At 39.9% G+C, this 20,073-nt stretch overlaps 4 protein-coding genes across 4 annotated transcripts; 3 read left to right on the forward strand and 1 right to left on the reverse strand.

The window, feature by feature from the left end:
* Positions 1-7,399: 7,399 nt before the first annotated feature.
* Positions 7,400-8,194, forward strand: LOC311105999 (hemoglobin subunit beta-like; the record flags this gene model as incomplete). Its single annotated transcript, XM_084148256.1, has 3 exons — positions 7,400-7,491; positions 7,731-7,953; positions 8,066-8,194. 3 exons carry the CDS (start codon positions 7,400-7,402, stop codon positions 8,192-8,194), a joined length of 444 nt encoding a protein of 147 aa, XP_084004382.1.
* Positions 8,195-10,718: 2,524 nt separating this feature from the next.
* On the reverse strand, positions 10,719-15,784 carry LOC311139089 (uncharacterized protein; the record flags this gene model as incomplete). The annotated part of the gene is made up of 7 exons (XM_084173972.1): positions 10,719-10,847; positions 11,032-11,239; positions 11,348-11,462; positions 13,494-13,627; positions 15,106-15,224; positions 15,382-15,589; positions 15,690-15,784. The coding sequence occupies 7 exons, from the start codon at positions 15,782-15,784 to the stop codon at positions 10,719-10,721; spliced, it is 1,008 nt and encodes a 335-aa protein (XP_084030098.1).
* On the forward strand, positions 12,775-13,602 carry LOC311106007 (hemoglobin subunit beta-like; the record flags this gene model as incomplete). Its single annotated transcript, XM_084148271.1, has 3 exons — positions 12,775-12,866; positions 13,137-13,359; positions 13,474-13,602. 3 exons carry the CDS (start codon positions 12,775-12,777, stop codon positions 13,600-13,602), a joined length of 444 nt encoding a protein of 147 aa, XP_084004397.1.
* Positions 15,785-18,076: 2,292 nt separating the features above from the next.
* LOC311139098 (hemoglobin subunit beta-B-like) lies at positions 18,077-18,827 on the forward strand (the record flags this gene model as incomplete). Its single annotated transcript, XM_084173984.1, has 3 exons — positions 18,077-18,145; positions 18,325-18,441; positions 18,738-18,827. 3 exons carry the CDS (start codon positions 18,077-18,079, stop codon positions 18,825-18,827), a joined length of 276 nt encoding a protein of 91 aa, XP_084030110.1.
* Positions 18,828-20,073: the final 1,246 nt, after the last annotated feature.

The following is a 20,073-nucleotide window of genomic DNA, read 5'->3' on the forward strand; positions in this document are numbered from 1 at the left end:
CAAATAGTCCGGGTAGCCATGATTAGCTGTTCAGGAGTCTTATGGCTTGGGGGTAGAAGCTGTTGAGAAGTCTTTTGGACCTAGACTTGGCACTCCGGTACAGCTTGCCGTGCGGTAGCAGAGAGAACAGTCTATGACTAGGGTGGCTGGACTCTTTGACAATTTTGAGGGCCTTCCTCTGACACCGCCTGGTATAGAGGTCCTGGATGGCAGGAAGCTTGGCCCCAGAGATGTACTGGGCCGTACGCACTACCCTCTGTAGTGCCTTGCGGTCGGAGGCCAAGCAGTTGCCATACCAGGCGGTGATGCAACCAGTCAGGATGCTCTCGATGGTGCAGCTGTAGAATTTTTTAAGGATCTGAGGACCCATGCCGAATCTTTTCAGTCTCCTGAGGGGGAATAGGCTTTGTCGTGCCCTCTTCATGACTGTCTTGGTGTGTTTGGACCTTGATAGTTCGTTGGTGATGTGGACACCAAGGAACTTGAAGCTCTCAACCTGTTCCACTACAGCCCCGTCGATGAGAATGGGGGCGTGCTCAGTCCTCTTTTTTTTCCTGTAGTCCACAATCATCTCCTTTGTCTTGGTCACGTTGAGGGAGAGGTTGTTATCCTGGCATCACACGGCCAGGTCCCTGACCTCCTCCCTATAGGCTGTCTCATCGTTGTCGGTGATCAGGCCTACCACTGTTGTGTCGTCTGCAAACTTAATGATGGTGTTGGAGTCGTGCCTGGCCATGCAGTCATGGGTGAACAGGGAGTACAGGAGGGGACTGAGCACGCACCCCTGAGGGGCCACCGTGTTGAGGATCAGTGTGGCAGATGTGTTGTTACCTACCCTTACCACCTGGGGGCGGCCCGTCAGGAAGTCCAGGATCCAGTTGCAGAGGGAGGTGTTTAGTCCCAGGATCCTTAGCTTAGTGATGAGCTTTGAGGGCACTATGGTGTTGAATGCTGAGCTGTAGTCAATGAATAGCATTCTCACGTAGGTGTTCCTCTTGTCCAGGTGGGAAAGGGCAGTGTGGAGTGCAATAGATATTGCATCATCTGTGGATCTGTTGGGGCGGAATGCAAATTGGAGTGGGTCTAGGGTTTCTGGGATAATGGTGTTGATGTGAGCCATGACCAGCCTTTCAAAGCACTTCATGGCTACAGACGTCAGTGCTACGGGTCGGTAGTCATTTAGGCAGGTTATCTTAGTGTCCTTGGGCACGGGGACTATGGTGGTCTGCTTGAAACATGTTGGTATTACAGACTCAGTCAGGGACATGTTGAAAATGTCAGTGAAGACACTTGCCAGTTGGTCAGCACATGCTCGGAGTACACGTCCTGGTAATCCGTCTGGCCCTGCGGCCTTGTGAATGTTGACCTGCTTAAAAGTCTTACTCACATCGGCTACGGACAGCGTGATCACATAGTCATCTGGAACAGCTGGTGCTCTCATGCTTGCCTACGGCGCTGTGAGGGGAACGATACCTCCTTACCTTCAGGCTCTGATCAGTCCCTACACCCAAACGAGGGCATTGCGTTCTTCCACCTCTGGCCTGCTGGTCCCCCTACCTCTGCGGAAGCACAGTTCCCGCTCAGCCCAGTCAAAACTGTTCGCTGCTTTGGCACCCCAATGGTGGAACAAGCTCCCTCATGACGCCAGGACGGCGGAGTCACTGACCACCTTCCGAGACACTTGAAACCCCACCTCTTTAAGGAATACCTGGGATAGTATAAAAGTAATCCTTCTAACCACCCCCCACCCCCACCCCCCCAAAAAAAAAAAAAAAAAAAAAAAAAAAAAAAAAAAATTTATATACTCTAAAAATTACAAAATTATAAAAATATATATATATATATGTTTTTTAAATTGTGAAGTGGTTGTCCCACTGGCTATCATAAGGTGAATGCACCAATTTGTAAGTCGCTCTGGATAAGAGCGTCTGCTAAATGACTTAAATGTAAAACGTAAACAATGAAAACCTATTCAGAGATTAACAAATAGTTATTTTAGGACTACATGAATTTTACATATTCTAATAACTTTTGAGTATTTTGTCATTTGTATTGTGGTAAAAATGACTATGTAATTTGCAACAAGATTCTGTACTTCAGAGAATGGTAGGGTATTTTGTATTTTCAGTGCAGTGAATTTGGTTCAAAGGGGGACGTGAACTCGACTTTGAAAGCGAACACGTTGTGTTATAATGTATATACCACACTCACTCTCATTCTGGAAGTTCCGCGTCTCGACATTATTTCAAACCCCTTTCGGCACCGCAGCATTTTGTAGTTCATTTTGATACAATGGTATTTAGGATTTTTAAATTTTGTAGTAATAAAGTATCTTTGCGCATTTCTAAACCTAAATGTCTGTAAATTAAAAGGTTTTACTATTTCGTACAAACATGTATTGTTTTTGAAATGTGTTGAAATGTAGCCTAGTAGGCCTACTAGTGGGAGAGTCTCTCTGGCTTTTGTTGCGCGCCCTTGTTCCTGATTGTTTTTACACTCAGGCTTGGTTTTACGCTCAGGTTAGGCGCAGACATGATAGTATTTTAATTAATATGCAGTTTTGCACCGCAAACTTTGTTTGATAGGACTACGTGAATTGATGCAATAATTATCGGAGCACTGTTTTGTATGTGACTCACCATCATCGGATTTGTTTGAATAAATCCCTGCATCAGTTGCCCTCAAGATGGCGCATCTGTCAATGCGCCTATTAAGTGAAGCTCCCAAATAATCTTTTAAATTGGGTTATTTCGGGGTAATAATTAAGAAGGCTACCCAAAAAATAGCTTCTTAGCCACAAGCAATTTCTCAAGTAAGAATTTTGCAAGGACTGTCTGGGAGTGGTCTGAGTGGAGAGGGGAAACGTGAAACTAGCTGTTATTGGCAAAACTCCATCCCAGGAAAACAGGCAGACATTTCAGGCCACTCTTACACTAAAAGGGCATTATCATCATTTTCACAATTTCGTAGTATTATTTCAACCTCATAGTGTGGAAATATATATAAAACACAGGGAAATCACGTTTTTGACTGCACTTGGCCTTTACAATTATTTTAGATTATTTGGGTATGACATTTAAAAATGTACTTAAAAGATTGATTTAGGCTACACAGGGTTTTAGTACAAAAACGGTAAAAGCACTTCCTGACAGCGGATTGCAGTAACTATTTTGTAAGGAAACCAATATCTAAATATCTAAAGACAAAGTATATCAATATCCAAATATCTAAATAGTTAGAACTCATCTTGATAAATTAATCAATGTCAGATTTTTGTTTTCACTGAATCTCCTTTTGGATATTTGGTTACAATTAAGCGGGGAAATGTTAGCTACAGTGCATTTGGAAAGTATTCAGACCCCTTAACTTTTTCCACATTATGTTATGTTACAGCCTTATTCTAAAATGGATTAAATAGTCCCCCCCCCCCCCGTCCCCCCCCGTCCCGTCAATCTACACACAATACCCCATAATGACAAAGCGAAAATAGGTTTTTAGAATTTTTTGCAAATGTATTAAAAATAAACAGAAATATCTTATTTACATAAGTATTCAGACCCTTTGCTATGAGACTCGAAATTGAGCTCAGGTGCATCCTGTTTCCATTGATCATCCTTGATATGTTTCCAGTGGTGACCCGTCATTCCCTATTTTGAGCCCCACATTTTTAGCTACAAATTTAGTTAATAAATCCGCATACAAACATGGTCTCTTTTTTGCTTTCTTGAGTAAGGCAGCTCCAAAATGCAGGTGTTTCAGCCTAGCTCAGTGCTTTCTGTGGTGTGGGGCAGCCAGTGGAAAATACGGAGCTTAGGGGTTGGCAATGTCAGCTAGCAGTCATCATCATGAATCAAGTTGACTATCTACTGGCAAATCCTTTTTAATCCTTGTCATATGAAGATAAATCATTAAGAGAAAGTATAGATAAAACGTATCGGTGCTCATTGGCCATTGGACATAAACATTACACAACAAGTTGGAAATCGCAAATTCAACAATGAGTGGTTTGGAAGGAATCAGTGGCTAACTACAAGCATTGCAAAGCAATCACTAGCCTGCTATTCAGTGGAGTGGCTGTGTGGTCCCAAGTCTGGGTTTAAGGTTCTCTTTTCCAAGCTTAAAATTGTAAAGTTTCACCATTGGCCATGCTGTCAATCCAGCATGATTTCTGCCGCGCTCAAAACAACTGTTAACTCGGAACTGGGAAATCTGACTTCAGTGAGTTCAAGACAACTGGGAAATCGGGAAAAAACGAGCTCCGACTGGGAAAATACGTTTTGAACGGTCATCCAACTCGGAATTGTAACTCAGGAACATCTCTTCTGTCTGGAAATACAACATTTAAGGCTAGATCATTTGAAATACCTAGCAGTATGTATGTATGTATTAAACTAGGTCATAACACAGTATCAACATAATAATTATGATTTATTGTTTGTCATTAGGGCTATAACCTTAGATCATCATGATATATTATAGCTATTGCATAGTGCAAGGTTTATTGATAGTATTAGTAGTCTTTACCTGTGGATAGTTGCTCTTAGTTATCTTGTGTTTGATATAGCCTGAGAGCCAGGACAGCACAGTTAGTATGGGTGGTGCTGGTCCAGTTGCCCCATCTCCACTCTTCCCGTTCATCTTTCTCTTGAGCCAGACATACTGACCTCTTGAGCCAGACATACTGACCTCGTAGACTCTTCCACTTTGTCCTACATATCTGCTCTCCTACCCCCAAGGTAACAATCATTTCCTTTCAACTGTTCCCACTAAGAATTTACAGACTGCAAGGTCTTCTGACTATCTTTTTTTGGTGCAGTCCTGACCGGCCTCAAGGACCATGATTTTTGGTTCTTGGTCCCCACATTGGAGGTATCATAATACCCATAAAACCTAGCGGTCAAACAGGGAAATGGTTCCAATCGTTTTCCCACCCTTAATTCTTCTCATAGGGGATTTTAGAAACACTTAAAATAAGGGCTGTGTTTTGTGTAGGCTTACCCTAGCGTGAAGTTTTGATAAGCATGTAAATCTCTCTCGGACAAGGTAACTTTTATCAATAAATTCGGCTCTATTTACTTGTAGTTTCAAAAATGCTAATTAGCATCAAAGTAGACATCATGCAAAACTACAAACCCCTGCAAGCTCCTGCACGTCATCTCTAGCTGACACCTTTGCTAACAGGTATAGAGTGAAAAAAAAACTAGCGGTCAAACAAGGAAATGGTTCCAACTTAAAATAAGGGCTGTGTTTCGCGTAGGCTTACTCTGGCGTGATGTTTTGATAACTGTGTAAATCTCTCTAGGACAATGTGACTTTTCTCAATATATTCGCCTGTATTTATCCCCCAAAAATGAAATGCTGATTAGCTGCAAATGACATGATGATCTGGACGAGACTGCCGAATCGAGGCAAAGGTAAGAATCTCTGGATTAACTAGCTAATGTTAGCTAAATGTAGTAATTAATAAATTGGCTAAATATCTTTAAATTGACAATTCTATGAACTGTCTTGTGCAAGTTTTATTAACTTCCAGTGTAATGAGAGCGACTTCATCACAGTGCTATGTCATACCTGACAGATTTCTGCCTGCTTGAACTCCAATAACTCTGATACACATGAAAACATGAAATGACCCAGGAAATCGATAGAACATCACTCAGAGATGCACCAAAACAATATAACATTCAAAATGGGTGAACCTTTCCTTTAAATAGTATGTGAAATGAGTTGCTCTTATAATAACAATAAAGCATTATCTATTGTACTTTTACAGACTAGCTCTCCAATTGGGTGAATATGTCTTGAGGGCTTCCACCATGCTTCTGCCATTTTAAATTAGGCCTAGTCAAAGTAATCAACTGGGTGGGGATTCCTATGGGTTGTAGCCTCAATGGCGCTGCTGTCACAGACGCTATGATGGCACAGATATGAAGATGAGTCCTCTATCTATCTCTATGAGTGTGCCTCTTTGAAAACGCCATGGTATGTTTAGGTATCTCTTACATGAAAGGTTGAGAGTGCCCTCTGCTGGAGATTTGATTGAGGGGGGAAATTATCCAAGAACTACGTCCAATAAAAAGAAAGCGCAACAAAGTGCCATATAGTAACAGCAGACGGCGCTACTATATTTGTAATAGGAAAACCTAATTTCGCCTTGATGCGTGGCTGTATTGTACACATTTCTGACCATTTTCCAACTCTACTAATATGGAACTCAATAGGCCTATGACAAACATGAAACGTGCCGTATTGGCTATTGAGGATCATTATTGTCAGTTTGCACTTGCCCACACACTTACTTTAGTAGCCTGTAACCGTCCTTTATTGAAATGAGAGTATTCGTAAATGTACATAGGCCTATACCCTACAGGCCCAATATGCCCAACTCCAAATCCTCCATGCCAGTGTGTGGTCTATAACGATATGTTGCTATGAGTTAAAAGGAAGATTAAAATAAAGCTTCAACAGCAAATCATATTCAAGGGAGTGTGGTACTTGGAGCCCTTGTTAAGGTCAATGGCATCATGAACTTTACCAAGTACCAGGACATTTTAGCCTGGTTGCCTCTGCCAAGAGGCTGACATTTGGCCGCAAGTGGATCTTCCAGCAAGACAATAACCCCAAGCCCACATCAAAATCCACAAAGAAATTGTCAATTGCCACAAAATCAACATTTTGCAATGGCCATCTCAGTCTTGGGACTTGAATCCCGTTGAAAACCTGTGGTTTGAATTAAAGAGGGCAGTCCAGTCCATATGAGCAGATGAAGGATATCAACGATCTGGAAAGATTATATTTGGAGGAATGGTCTAAGATCCCTCCCAATGTGTTTTCCAATCTCATTAAACATTTTAGAAAAAGGCTAATTGTCGCTATCATCGGAAGGGGGGGGGGGTGCTGGGGTATTCTCTTTCTCTGAGCAATTCTATTAGTAAGCCTATAAAATAATATAATTGTCCAAATTGTTTTAGCATACAATATAGCTCAGTATTTTTATTATTTATTTTATACAGTATTTTGTGCTCATCTGTATCAAATCAAATCAAATTGTATTTGTCACATGCGCAGAATACAACAGGTGTTGACTTTACCGTGAAATGCTTACCTACGAGCCCTTTCCCAACAATGCGAGGGAGTTAAAAAGTAAGAAAAATGGGTGCCAATAATTTTGGACCTGAGTGTATACGTTACAAAGTAAACCTTTCCATTCACATTATTTTATCTCTGTAAAATCTGTGACGCTTGGCTTTACAGCCTACTACCATGACCCCACCCATCGCTGTCTTTAGGGAGTGTTCCGGTAGGCTACTTTAAAAACGCTGCTCAAACAAAGGATACCTGCATAGGATTCCTTAACCTCCATTAAGAACCCTGTCAAAGCAACCTCATAGCCAGCAACATGGTTGAGTGGACAGACTTTGAGCGCGCCACAATCCAGAGCATCTTCTCGAAGATGGACTACGATGACGTGGGCCCCGCGGCTCTTTCCAGGTGAGCTACCTTTTATACCCTATTTGATGTCAGTGTTATGGTGCCTTAAAGACTGTTGCCTACAAATTATTGGAATTAGTCATGTTGTTATCAGATTATTTCGCTTGTTATAACGCTTTTCAAGTCGGGTTCTTATTTGACACATGCACGTAATTTTCCCGTAATGGACATCCCCAAACGACAAAATAATTGATTTGTGTAAATTGAATGTGATTCTTGACTGTTTATTATTTCTACAGGTGTCTGGTCGTGTACCCCTGGACTCAGCGGTATTTTGGTAACTTCGGAAACCTGTACAATGCCGCTGCCATCCAGGGAAACCCAATGGTCGCCGCTCACGGAAAGACCGTCCTGCACGGACTGGACCGGGCTGTCAAGAACATGGATAACATCAAGGCCACCTACGCAGAACTGAGCGTGCTGCACTCCGAGAAACTGCACGTGGATCCCGACAATTTCAGGGTAAATTAGTTCTCCTTTTCTACTTCACAAGGTTACATTCTACTTGCCTATCTATTACAATAGTGTGGCAGAATGCGTTTCTTACATGTCCATTTTCTCCTTTCCTTTGCAGCTGCTGGCTGACTGCCTGACTATTGTCGTTGCTGCGAGAATGGGTGCTGACTTCACCGCTGATGTCCAGGGCGCTTTCCAGAAGTTCCTGGCCGTCGTGGTGAGCTCCCTGGGCAGACAGTACCACTAGAGCCCCTCCACTCAGAGACGGACGACTATCAGAGGACCAACAAGCGCTGATCATTTGTTTAGAGGCACATGTTGTTCCTTCTACAAAAACAAATAAAATCTTCCGCAAATGAATATTTTTTATCTGTGCCTTATTTTTCTTGCATGAACATCAATATGGTGGCACATATGGTAGACTAATGCAATATGAGCTAAGTGTGTAAATATTGCCACCTTGTTATCAGATATTGATCATGTGCGATATATACAAACATTTTGCAAATAACTAAAATATTTTCCAATTAACCACACTGACATGTTACATTAGCTGTGCACGAACGAACCAATGGATCTAATAAATACAACCTTGTGTTTGATACAATGCGTTAAAGGATATCAGGACTGCAATTATTAATTCCTGTTTAAACACACACAATCATCTAATTCATAAAAGTTCAACAGAACTTTTCATAACAGATCTGGTATTCTATGTTAGGTTAATGTATTAGTGTGGCAAGGAATTGTTGAGTGATCGAGAGTTTAAACTAGACTCCTTAGTTTATTCATAGGTTTTTTGAATTAATAATATTTACCCATTGATTCTTAAAGAATATAACTTGTAAATGCCTCATGAGTTCAGTTCAACTGTCGTACCCCATCAGAACCCAGAATATAGGCCTGAGCTTGTTTTACGCTTTTACTCTGTTTGTAAACAAAGTAAATGTAAACAAACACAGTATATCCTCAAAATATGGTTAAAACTATAATTTTGATATCATGGATGGGCAGTCCTTGCATCCATAGCTCTGTCTATGCATTTGAGAGTGGTTACATTTCTCCAGGCCCATCCCTCAGCTTTTTACATTTTCATTTTAGTCATTTAGCAGACGCTCTTATCCAGAGCGACTTGCAGTTAGTGAGTGCATACATTTTTTTTCTTCCATAATGGCCCCCCATGGGAATTGAACCCACAACCCTGGCGTTGCAAGCGCCATGCTCTACCAACTGAGCTACACGGGACCAAAACAGACCGTGACCGCTGTGTTATTGTTTCAATTAAGGATTCTAGCTTTAACCAGATCAGCATGAGATACATTTTTATTTATTAATAACAATAAATCAGTTAGTCAAAAGAACCCTATAAAATACAAAATACATTTATCAGAGGCACCTCCTGTCCTTGCCAACTTTGGAACCATGATAACTTTTTTTTAAAGTGTTCAGATAGGAATCTATTCAAGTCATTGTGTATTTCATTTTACATCATTTATAAATGCAACATGTAACTTTTCACATTTTATGAAAACTTAACCACATTGGTTTATCAAAATACATTAATAATATGTTACAATTATAGCATGATCAGCAAAACCATTAGGTTTTACATGTTTTTTTTAACATGTTTTACATGTTTTATACGTTTTTATGTGTAAGAGTTTAGGAAATGTTATTAATAAATAATATAAATCCATTCATAATATATATATAAAATAGTCCTTAATTAGCCTAATTATCTAATTAAGCAATAAGGCCCGAGTGGCGCAGTGGTCTAAGGACTATTGTGGTCTCTGTGCCGCTAGAGATTCTGGTTCGATTCCAGGCTCTGTCGTAGCCGGCTGCGACCGGGAGACCCATGGGGCGGCGCCCAATTGGCCCAGGGTAGGGGAGGGAATGGCCGGCAGGGATGTAGCTCAGTTGGTAGAGCATGGCGTTTGCAATGCCAGCGTTGTGGGTTCAATTCCCACGGGGGGCCAGTATGAAAAATATATTATTTAAATTATGTATTCACTCACTATCTGTAAGTCGCTCTGGATAAGAGCGTCTGCTAAATATGTACCAAGGCTAAGAGCTGTTCTTATGCCTGATGCAACGTGGTGCTAGGACACAGCCCTTAGCGGTGGTATATTGGCCATATATCACAAACCCCCGAGGTGCCTTATTGCTATTATAAACTGGTTACCAACATAATTAGAGCAGTAAAAATAAATGTTTTGTCTTGCCCATGGTATGTAGTCTGATATACCTTGGCTTTCAGCCAATCAGCATTCAGGGCTCGAACCACCCAGCTTATAATATATATTATTTTGTTATATGAAATCCTTTTTTCCATTTTGTTTATGTGGTCCTATGTCAAATAGTTTGTTCAATCTTGTTCATCAATAGCAAGTTCTAAGCGAGCCATTTGATTAATCTATAGGCTACTATTTCAACTTTGTTCCTCTTCTCGATTTTTTAAATTTTACTTTTTAAACTTTTACTGCTAACTTCTCTGAGGACAGATTTTTGTGGCAATGTTTTGTATATAGTGTCCATTTTCTTTATGAATACCTTTTTGCGTTTCAATGTCTTTCAGCCTTGCAAACAACAAGTATTTCATCATTTCAGGTCCTGTGCTCTACAGCACGACTCATTAAAAACCAAAGTAAAGGCCAAAAAACGTAAATATGTGCGTTTGAACTTTTAATTAAATTTTAGATCAATACAGAGCTGAGCACAGTGCTGATCAATGCTGAAATCCGTCTGGTCTGATGCCTTCTGCCCACAGCTTATCGGTACTTCTCAGACAGAGCCCGGCCCACGGCGGCCAAGAACTTGTCCATGGCCACATGAGCTTCGGGGTTGAATTCATTGGGGAATAAGATAGCCAGCACCACCAAGATGTTGTGGGACAAGATCTACAGGACGAAAGGAATGGAAATTAGTACGCTACTGTTTTAACAGGCTATTTTATTTAATAAGCTATGTTGCCATTTTACTGTAAAGAGTACCCGATATGTTTTTAATGCATTTTAACTATACATTTTGATTTGGTGTCAACGGTAAACAAATTATTATAAATAATGCTGTGACTGTCCTGACCTTGAAGTTGGCGGGATCGACACGCAGCTGGAAGGCATGCAGCTCGCTGAGGGTGAGGAGACCTGCGGTGAGGTCGTCGATGCTCGCCACGGCTAAACTGATGCCTCCCATGACGGTCCCACCGTGCTTCCTGACTGGGGCAGAGCCGGGGCTCAGGTCCTTCCAGTGGGAGAAGTAGGTCTTGGTCTGGGGGTACACCACCAGCGTCCTGCACGGGAAGAAAAAGACATGTCAAGAAAGATGGAAAGCTAACACCAAATAGTCTAAATGTTTACTTCAAAAACAGCTATAAGATTAGCAGCAAGAAAACCATTACCTAGACAGAGCATCGCATCCGATGTCCTCAGCCTTGCCGGCCACCTTGGCCCAGAAGGCCTTGACCATTTCCTTGTCCTTAGCGGTGAGACTCATGATTGTCGTTAAAGACGATGCTGAAATAAAAGTTCAGTGATGAGCTCTTACAAACGAAGGCTTTTTATATTAGCCGCAAGCCCCACCCAATGCAGCCCCACCTCCAAGATACACAAGATACAACATGCCTTTTGTTAATTTTCAATAGGCACAATGCCTCACAAGTTATTTATTTATTTGCTTGTTTTACTGGACAAAAACACAAGTTGGTATAGTCCTCCATTAAATACTTACAAAGACATTGTTAGCACCTTGTGAGCAACACACAATATCAAACATAAAACACACAGGGTAGAGATGGATAAAAAATGATGGAAAAAAAGAAGAAGAAATACATGATTATCACAGTCATTGAAGTCCACAAAGTTATTTAGTATTAGAGATGTGTTGAGAGTTTTTTTTATGCTGGTAGTTTTCACAAGGGAGTCAGTCATATATATATTTTAATTCAATACAAAATAATTCAATATTAGTTGATTTATTTATTTATCACTCTGGCTTTATGGTATTTACCCAATAAAGAGAAAAGTCTAATTTTATTGTCAATGGCTAAATTGCCTGTATCATAAGTAAAAAATAGAAGCCTGTACTCAGAAATATGGAAAAGTTAAGACAAGTTTGAAGGTAGAGATACATTATTCAAAAATAGATTGGAATAGTGCAATTATAAAAATGAATATTAAATGGATTCGACCTTACTAGCACAGAATGAACATAGAGGTGAAATATCAATTAATTTGTTTAGAAATGTATTACAAGGATAACAATTGTGTAATATCTTAGTAGGCTATGTAGTATATCTTAGTAATATATTAATATCGTAGTTATATCTTAGTAATATCTGACTATAGGCATACACAGAGTTAGTTGAAAACTGTTTCTCAGACTTCTCAGACTGTTCTTCTCAGACTGTTTCTCAGACAAAGTCATTGGTCTATCACTTCAGATAGTAGGCAAATTACACATTTATTTGCATATGTTTAGAATTGTATATTTCCCCACTATTTTTGGCTTATTTTTGTTAATATTTCAAATAATGTTAATGTAATAATTGTTATGTAACCTAATACTTTAATTCATGATTTCATTATTTATTTTAGGACAGCATATTCTTGTCAAATTGCTTTTAAACATAATTGGTAAACAGTCAACTTTCACATTATTATCTCAGTAAAATCTGTGACTCTTGGCTTATACAGCCCCCTACCATGACCCCACCCATCGCTGTCTTTGGGGAGGAGCGTTCAGATCCTTTTAAAAACGCTGCTCAAACGAAGACCAGGTGTATATGATTCCTTAGCCTCTGTGAAAGAAACTTCAACAGCTAGCAACATGGTTGAGTGGACAGACTTTGAGCGCGCCACAATTCAGAGTATCTTCGGGAAGATGGACTACGATGACGTAGGCCCCGCGGCTCTTTCCAGGTAGGCTACACCTTTTATACCTTACACGTATTTGATTTCAGAATTATGGTGCGTTTAACACTGTGGTCTACAAATTATTTGAATTAGTCATGTTATTATCAGATTAGTATGCGCTTGTTATTTTGATTTTCAAGACGGATTCGTATTAGAGACAGGCGTGTAATTAACGCGTAATTGACATCTCCAAATGACACATTAATTGATTTCCGTAAGTTGTGTGTATGCAGATATCACGTTTGTGTAATTATTGACTGTTTATTATTTCTACAGGTGTCTGGTCGTGTACCCCTGGACCCAGAGGTATTTCGGTAACTTTGGAAACCTGTACAATGCCGCTGCCATCCAGGGAAACCCAATGGTCGCCGCTCACGGAAAGACCGTCCTGCACGGACTGGACCGGGCTGTCAAGAACATGGATAACATCAAGGCCACCTACGCAGAACTGAGCGTGCTGCACTCCGAGAAACTGCACGTGGATCCCGACAACTTCAGGGTAAATTAGCTATACTTTTCTACTTCACACAAGGTCACATTCTACTTGCCTATCTATTACAATAGTGTGGCAGAATGCGTTTCTTACATGTCAATTTTATCCTTTCTTTTGCAGCTGCTGGCTGACTGCCTGACTATTGTCGTTGCTGCGAGAATGGGTGCTGACTTCACCGCTGATGTCCAGGGCGCTTTCCAGAAGTTCCTGGCCGTCGTGGTGAGCTCCCTGGGCAGACAGTACCACTAGAGCCCCTCCACTCAGAGACGGACGACTATCAGAGGACCAACAAGCGCTGATCATTTGTTTAGAGGCACATGTTGTTCCTTCTACTAAAGCAAATAAAATCTTCAGCAGTGAATATTTTTATCTATGTCTTTTTTTTCTTGGATGAAGATCAAAATAGTGGCACATATGGTAGACTAATGGATCTAATATGGTAATATGATAGGCTATGGGTGCGAATATTGCAGATACCTTGTTAACCAGATATGGATAATTTGCAATATATACAAATGTTTTGCAAATAACAACAAATATCTTTTACAATTAACAACACGGACATGTTACATTAGCTGTGCATGAGCGAACCTATGCATATAATGAAGACAAACGTGTGTCCAACGATGCAGCATTGATACATTGAGTCAAATGAGAGCAGAGCTTCAATGATGAATTCCTGTTTAATTACACACAATCGTCATTCATAAAGGTTCAACATAACTTTTCAGAACTGATCTGTTATTCAAGGTTAGGTTGATGTATTAGTGTGGCAAGGAATTGTTGAGTGGTCGAGAGTTTAACCAGATCAAAATGACATACATTTTCATTCATTAATAATAATAAATCAATTGGTCAATAGAACCCTATAAGATGCAAGATTTATCAGAGGCACCTCCTGTCATGGCCCAGCTTTGGAACCATGATAACCTTACATAAAGTGTTCAGATAGGAATCTATTGAAGTCATTAATAATAGACTGATTAATCAATTAATTAATCAACCAATATTCTTAAGAAATTAAACAAGATATACTATGTATTTCATTTTAAATAGTTTAAAATTCGACATTTAACTGTTGACATTTTGTGGAAACTGAACGACATTGGTTTATAAAAAGATTCCTAATATGTTACAATTATAGCATGATCAGCCAATCAGAATCATTAGGCTGTGTTTTACGTTTTAGTTTTATTTAGGAAATTGAATTTATAGATAATATCTGCTTATAATCCATTCATAATATTAAGAAATAATATGTTGGTAGTCTATCAAATCCATTTTTCGTATTTGTATGTCAGATTGTTGGTTCAATCTTGTTTTCAACAGCAAGTTCGAAGAGGGCTATTTGATTAATCTACTACTGGTATTTGTACTTTGAGTTTCTCCTCACCCCTTTTATAGTTTTAGGCTACATACGAAACCTTTACTGCAAACTTCTTAGAGGACTGCTCATGGGCATGGGCAATGTTTTGCATTTTCTTTATGAATACGTTTTTGCATTTCTTCAACATTGGGAGAAATATTTATTTCAGCCTTGCAAATAGCAACGTATTTCATCATATCAAGTCCATGCACTACAACACGACTCATTAAAAACCAAAGTAAAGACCAGATAACGTAATTATGTGCGTTTGAACATTTATTCATAATTTAGAACAAGACAGCGCGTTGATCACATGTTGCCATATGTCTTGTCTGATAATGCCTTCTCTGCTCACAGCTTATAGGGGGCCCACAGTTTATCTGTACTTTTCGGCCAGAGCCAGGGCCAGGGCGGTCAGGAACTTGTCCACGGACACATGAACCTCTGGGGTGAAGTCAGCGGGGAACAAAATGGCCAGCACCACCAATATGTTGTGGGACAGGATCTACAAGAGGACAGAAATGGAAATTAGTGAGTATGCATCTTTAATGTAGGCTATTTTAGCCTATGTTGTCTATTTTACTGTAAAAAGTAGCCTACTGAAATGTTACAAATGCATTTCATTTGGTGTCAACCTAAAACAAATAATATACTGTACTCACCTTGAAGTTGGCTGGATCTATACGCAGCTGGAAGGCGTGCAGCTCGCTGAGGGTGAGGAGACCTGCTGTGAGGTCGTCGATCTTGCCCACGGCTTCACCGACGCCTCCCATGACCGTCTTACCATGCTTCCTAACCCGGGCAGAACTGGGGCTCAGGTCCGGCCAGTGGGAGAAGTATGTCTTGGTCTGGGGGTACACCACCAGCATTCTGCACGGGAGGAAAAAGACATGTCGATATTTAAGGCTAGCTAACACCAAAATGTATATTCTAAAACAGCAATAGGATAGGAGTTGGATAATTCCATTGCCTAGAAAGAGCTTCGCATCCGATGTCCTCAGCCTTGCCGGACACCTTGGCCCAGAAGGCCCTGACCACTGCCTTGTCCTTAGCGGTGAGACTCATTGTTGTGTCTTTAGAGAGGATACTGAAGTAAAAGTTCAGATGAGCTATTTCAAACGAACGCTTTTTATATTAAACAAGCCGCAAGGCACACCCCAGACCCACCTCCAAGATACATGCCAACTTGAACGTATTCCAATTTTTGTTGATATTCCAATTTTCATAGATAAGAAGTTGAACAACAAATAACTCGTTTTTAAACTCAATGTATAACATGTTCAAGACACTTACAAATTGAGATGTAAGGGGATGGGCCTCGTTTCCCAGGTGTGATGTAACTTAAGTATTACGATGATCCTACCAGATGCATTGTTATTTACGAGCCAACGTTTTAAGTGCTTGTTGTTTTCCAAACAAGGACGTAGAGAAAATGTTCACTAAGTGCGTCGATACTGATAGGAAGCAGCGCTGCTCTCGGATCAGCTTTCTCCACTCAAATTTTACCTTAATGTTAAATAATTATTTCACAAGAATAATGACGACGGATCAGCTCCTAGAGAGAAATTGCCACCTACGGCTGCAAATAGACTATTGAGGCGGCTTATTAGCCCATGCTTACCCAATAATAATGCACTAAATCACAGATTGAGCACATCATTGCGCACATGTTGTCACACATCATGAAACACATTGAGGCAAAAAGTACAGACCGTAGCCTAGTGGCAAAATATAACTCAATTGATTGAATATTAAATTGATTTCAATATGATTTCAATAACCTATAGAGGCCCATGTAGCCTATGTATCTTTTAATGCAGTCATCTCGGTTTTCATTTGAAGCATCATTTTATCCTTCACTTGTTTGAAACAATACTTTGGCAACTTTGTATTTTTAGTCGACTTCATCTCCAGTCTCAGTCAGACAGATAGCCTAAACATATTGATTCTATGTTTAGCGGAGATCTGGGAATAAAGTGACGCTGAAGGGCAAAAAAGCATCTAACGATGCACTTTGGCTGCTCTACGAGTGGTCTGTTAAGGTTTTCAAGAGCCACGTTACTAACGAAGGCTCTGGGAAACACCTCGGCTACTAAAGACACATCGTAAGAAGGTTCTAACGATGATCTTAACGCTAAGAAGGCTATGTGAAACAAGGCCCTGTCTAGTTAATAAAATATCTAATTTTGGCATTGGCAGATTTACTTGGATAACATAATAGTTATCGAATATGAGTTCAGCATGTTTTTTGCTCAAAAGTAGTAGCTTAAGTGAACCAATATAAAAAGGAAGTATCTAAAAACAATATCTGGAAATATACTGTATATTCCCATTAAAAACTGTTCTAAATGATTAAATTACTTTTCTAACCTCGTTGTTAGGTCGTAAACAAAGTAATAAGTAGGTTGTGGAGAAAGTTCACATGAGGTTAGGAGGTACATGACTTCTTGAATAACCTACATCGAGATCACTAAATAAAAGTTTTTATTTTGTTACAATCTATAGAACAGCGTTTGCGTAAAATTACATGAATGGAGAGAACCTAACTGAATTTAAACATATACTTTGCGACGTATTAGGTATAATTAGTAAAATAACGGATTTCTTCTTTTTTTTGTCTTTTAATTTTTTAAACCAATGGTGTAGTTATTTATTTGGCCCTATTTGGGTACAGGCTTATGTATGATAGAGGTTTCATTTGGTGTATTTTTTATTTATTTATTTGATGCGTAATGATCGTGCGCAATGGGTAATGATTGGAATAATATTTTTTTATGACATTATATGAGCGAGACTGATTTCGACTGACTAAAGTGAATAAATTGATTTTAAATCCTGACCCCGCAATTAATTAATATCAAAAAATGATTTACTAATCAGTTAATACCATGTTGCCCAATACATTCAACATACGGAGATTGTTGTGGCCAAGAAAATTAGGGTGTTTCTAATGGCTTATCAGAACAAGGCAACCAATTGGAGCTTTTACTCAAAGGGTGGAACTCATTCAGAATGTCAAGATAACACTTGTGCCTATACTTCTACTGATAAACAGCCCTTTAGCTGGGACCCTTGCCGGTGTGAAACTTTTCCATAAGTCGACCTCAGTTGCCGTTTGGGCATTTCGCCGAACTATGATGATATGGTGTTGCTCGATAATACCAGCTGGCTGGCTAGCCGTTAAGCAATGATAGATTGCCATTAACGTTTTGCAGACCTTTGATGTCGTTTTTGGCATGAATCCTACAAGTTTGATTCGTCCACTGGGGCGGAGGGATTAAATATAAATGAAAACGCCCCATTGCCGGACACCGACAGATTTTCTCACAGGATCAGAGGACACACAACACCTTCAACATGGTTGACTGGTCAGTTGAAGAGCGGAAGCTCATCATAGAGACCTGGGGCAAAATCAACGTCAAAGTGGTCGGACCCCTTGCTTTGAGAAGGTAGGCTTATAATAATGCAAGTAAAAAAAATATGTTGATCATATATCATTTGACTTTTCTAGTCTTGTTTTAGATTTGTGCGCAATTCTATGGATTCATTGAATTCAATTGATTAATTTATATGATGTATCTTCTAATGTAACTTGTATTTTCCAGGTTATTTTCCAGGTTAATGTACATCCATGGACTCAGAGGTACTTTGGAACCTTTGGAGACGTAAACAGCGCAGCGGCTATCATGGGCAATAAAAAAGTTGCCAAGCATGGCATCACTGTGCTGAACGGCCTCGAGAGAGCTGTGTAGAATCTGGATGACATCAAGAACACCTACGCCGAGCTGAGCGTTCTACACTCTGAGAAACTGCATGTGGATCCCGACAACTTCAGGGTAAGATTTTGGAGTTGAAAAGACGTGTAATATGAGTACTAATGGTCGTGCGGAAAACAAATTAACAATATGTTTTTCCTCATTGATTTACATCTAAGAGAATACTGCTGTTGCAAATAAATGACTAACGTTTCAATCGTTTCCTGTTGGGCGACTGCCTCACCATTGTTCTGGTCTCCCAGATGGGGCGCGCCTTCACGCCGGACGTCCAAGCGGCCTGGCAGAAGTTCCTGACCGTGGTCGTCTCTGCGCTGGGCAGACAGTACCACTAGAGACATGTTCTACAGTGGAATACACAGATATATTTCATTATAGAAGGCATTTTGTAAGAATAATAAAATATATTTTTAAACACACGTCCATACTCTTCACTATATTCTGTTTGAGGGGGCAGTAAAATACGAGCCATTAGAAAATGTAGCCAAGCCTACTTTAACTTGCCTTTATTCCGTTGGCCTAAGTGAGATTGAGAAGCCTCTCTTTGATGCTGGGTTCACGAGAGAGAGTAGATCACATGCAGCAACTAGCTCTTATCAACGGAATAATGAATATATTCATCAGTATTATGTTATTATAGCAATTATTTTAAAAAAAACATTCCTTGTTTGCTAATACACTACCGTAGGAAAAGTAAGGTAGTCTATCAGAAAATACGTTGCCCAGGTTAACTTTTACTTGCCTTAGGTAGACGAAATTATAGGTGAACGTTGGCATTCAAAAAAGTAAAAAATATAGTGAACATAATAATCATTGACTCACCATTCCTCGTTATCTCTCTAGTGGAGAGAAGTGGAGGTGCTGAGGTTAGAGTAGCCTACACAGTAGTTTCACCAGCGCCACCCTTTGAAAAGCAACTGAGATATACTTCAATCATACATGTATCCTGCATGGTGCATTAGCTTACCCAAACAGTCCATTTTCTTCTTGACAAAACGTATTACTCCGATTTTGTCCACGCACCCACAAATGGTGACATGCTCTCTACAAGCTGCAACTACGACATCAGGCTAGATATTGGTGAACAAAGCCTATGCTGGATATACTCTCATGCAAAGCACACACATGTGGATTTATCTCGTTTTAGGGAAATCTGAGTGACATCGCACGACGTGGTAAGGACTATAGAGGTTCAGCAGCATATGACTTGAACAATAGACCTAGGCCTAACCATAACTAAAGACCTACTGAGAAAAATGTATTTGAATGAACCTTCAACACACCTTACCGGATGGGGTGCGGTGTCATTGTTGCCTTGCTGTTGCAGAGATAAGAAAGCAATCTTGGCACTCAACCTTTGCTAACGAGATGTCCATCATCATTTGTCTGGTACCACCCTTGACAAAACAGGGTCAGATTAAGGAGAAATACATTCTATACACTTTGTTCATTAGAGTAGGCCTATTTACTGAATTAATTATTGAATTAATGTATTATCAAATTAATTAATGAATAAATCAACGAATTAATGAATTAATGAGTCAATAAAACAAATGAACGCCTAAACAGCCAAAATAATTG

The sequence above is a fragment of the Coregonus lavaretus genome (assembly GCF_964263955.1).
Source record: "Coregonus lavaretus genome assembly, chromosome: 2".
Lineage (NCBI taxonomy): Eukaryota > Metazoa > Chordata > Actinopteri > Salmoniformes > Salmonidae > Coregonus > Coregonus lavaretus.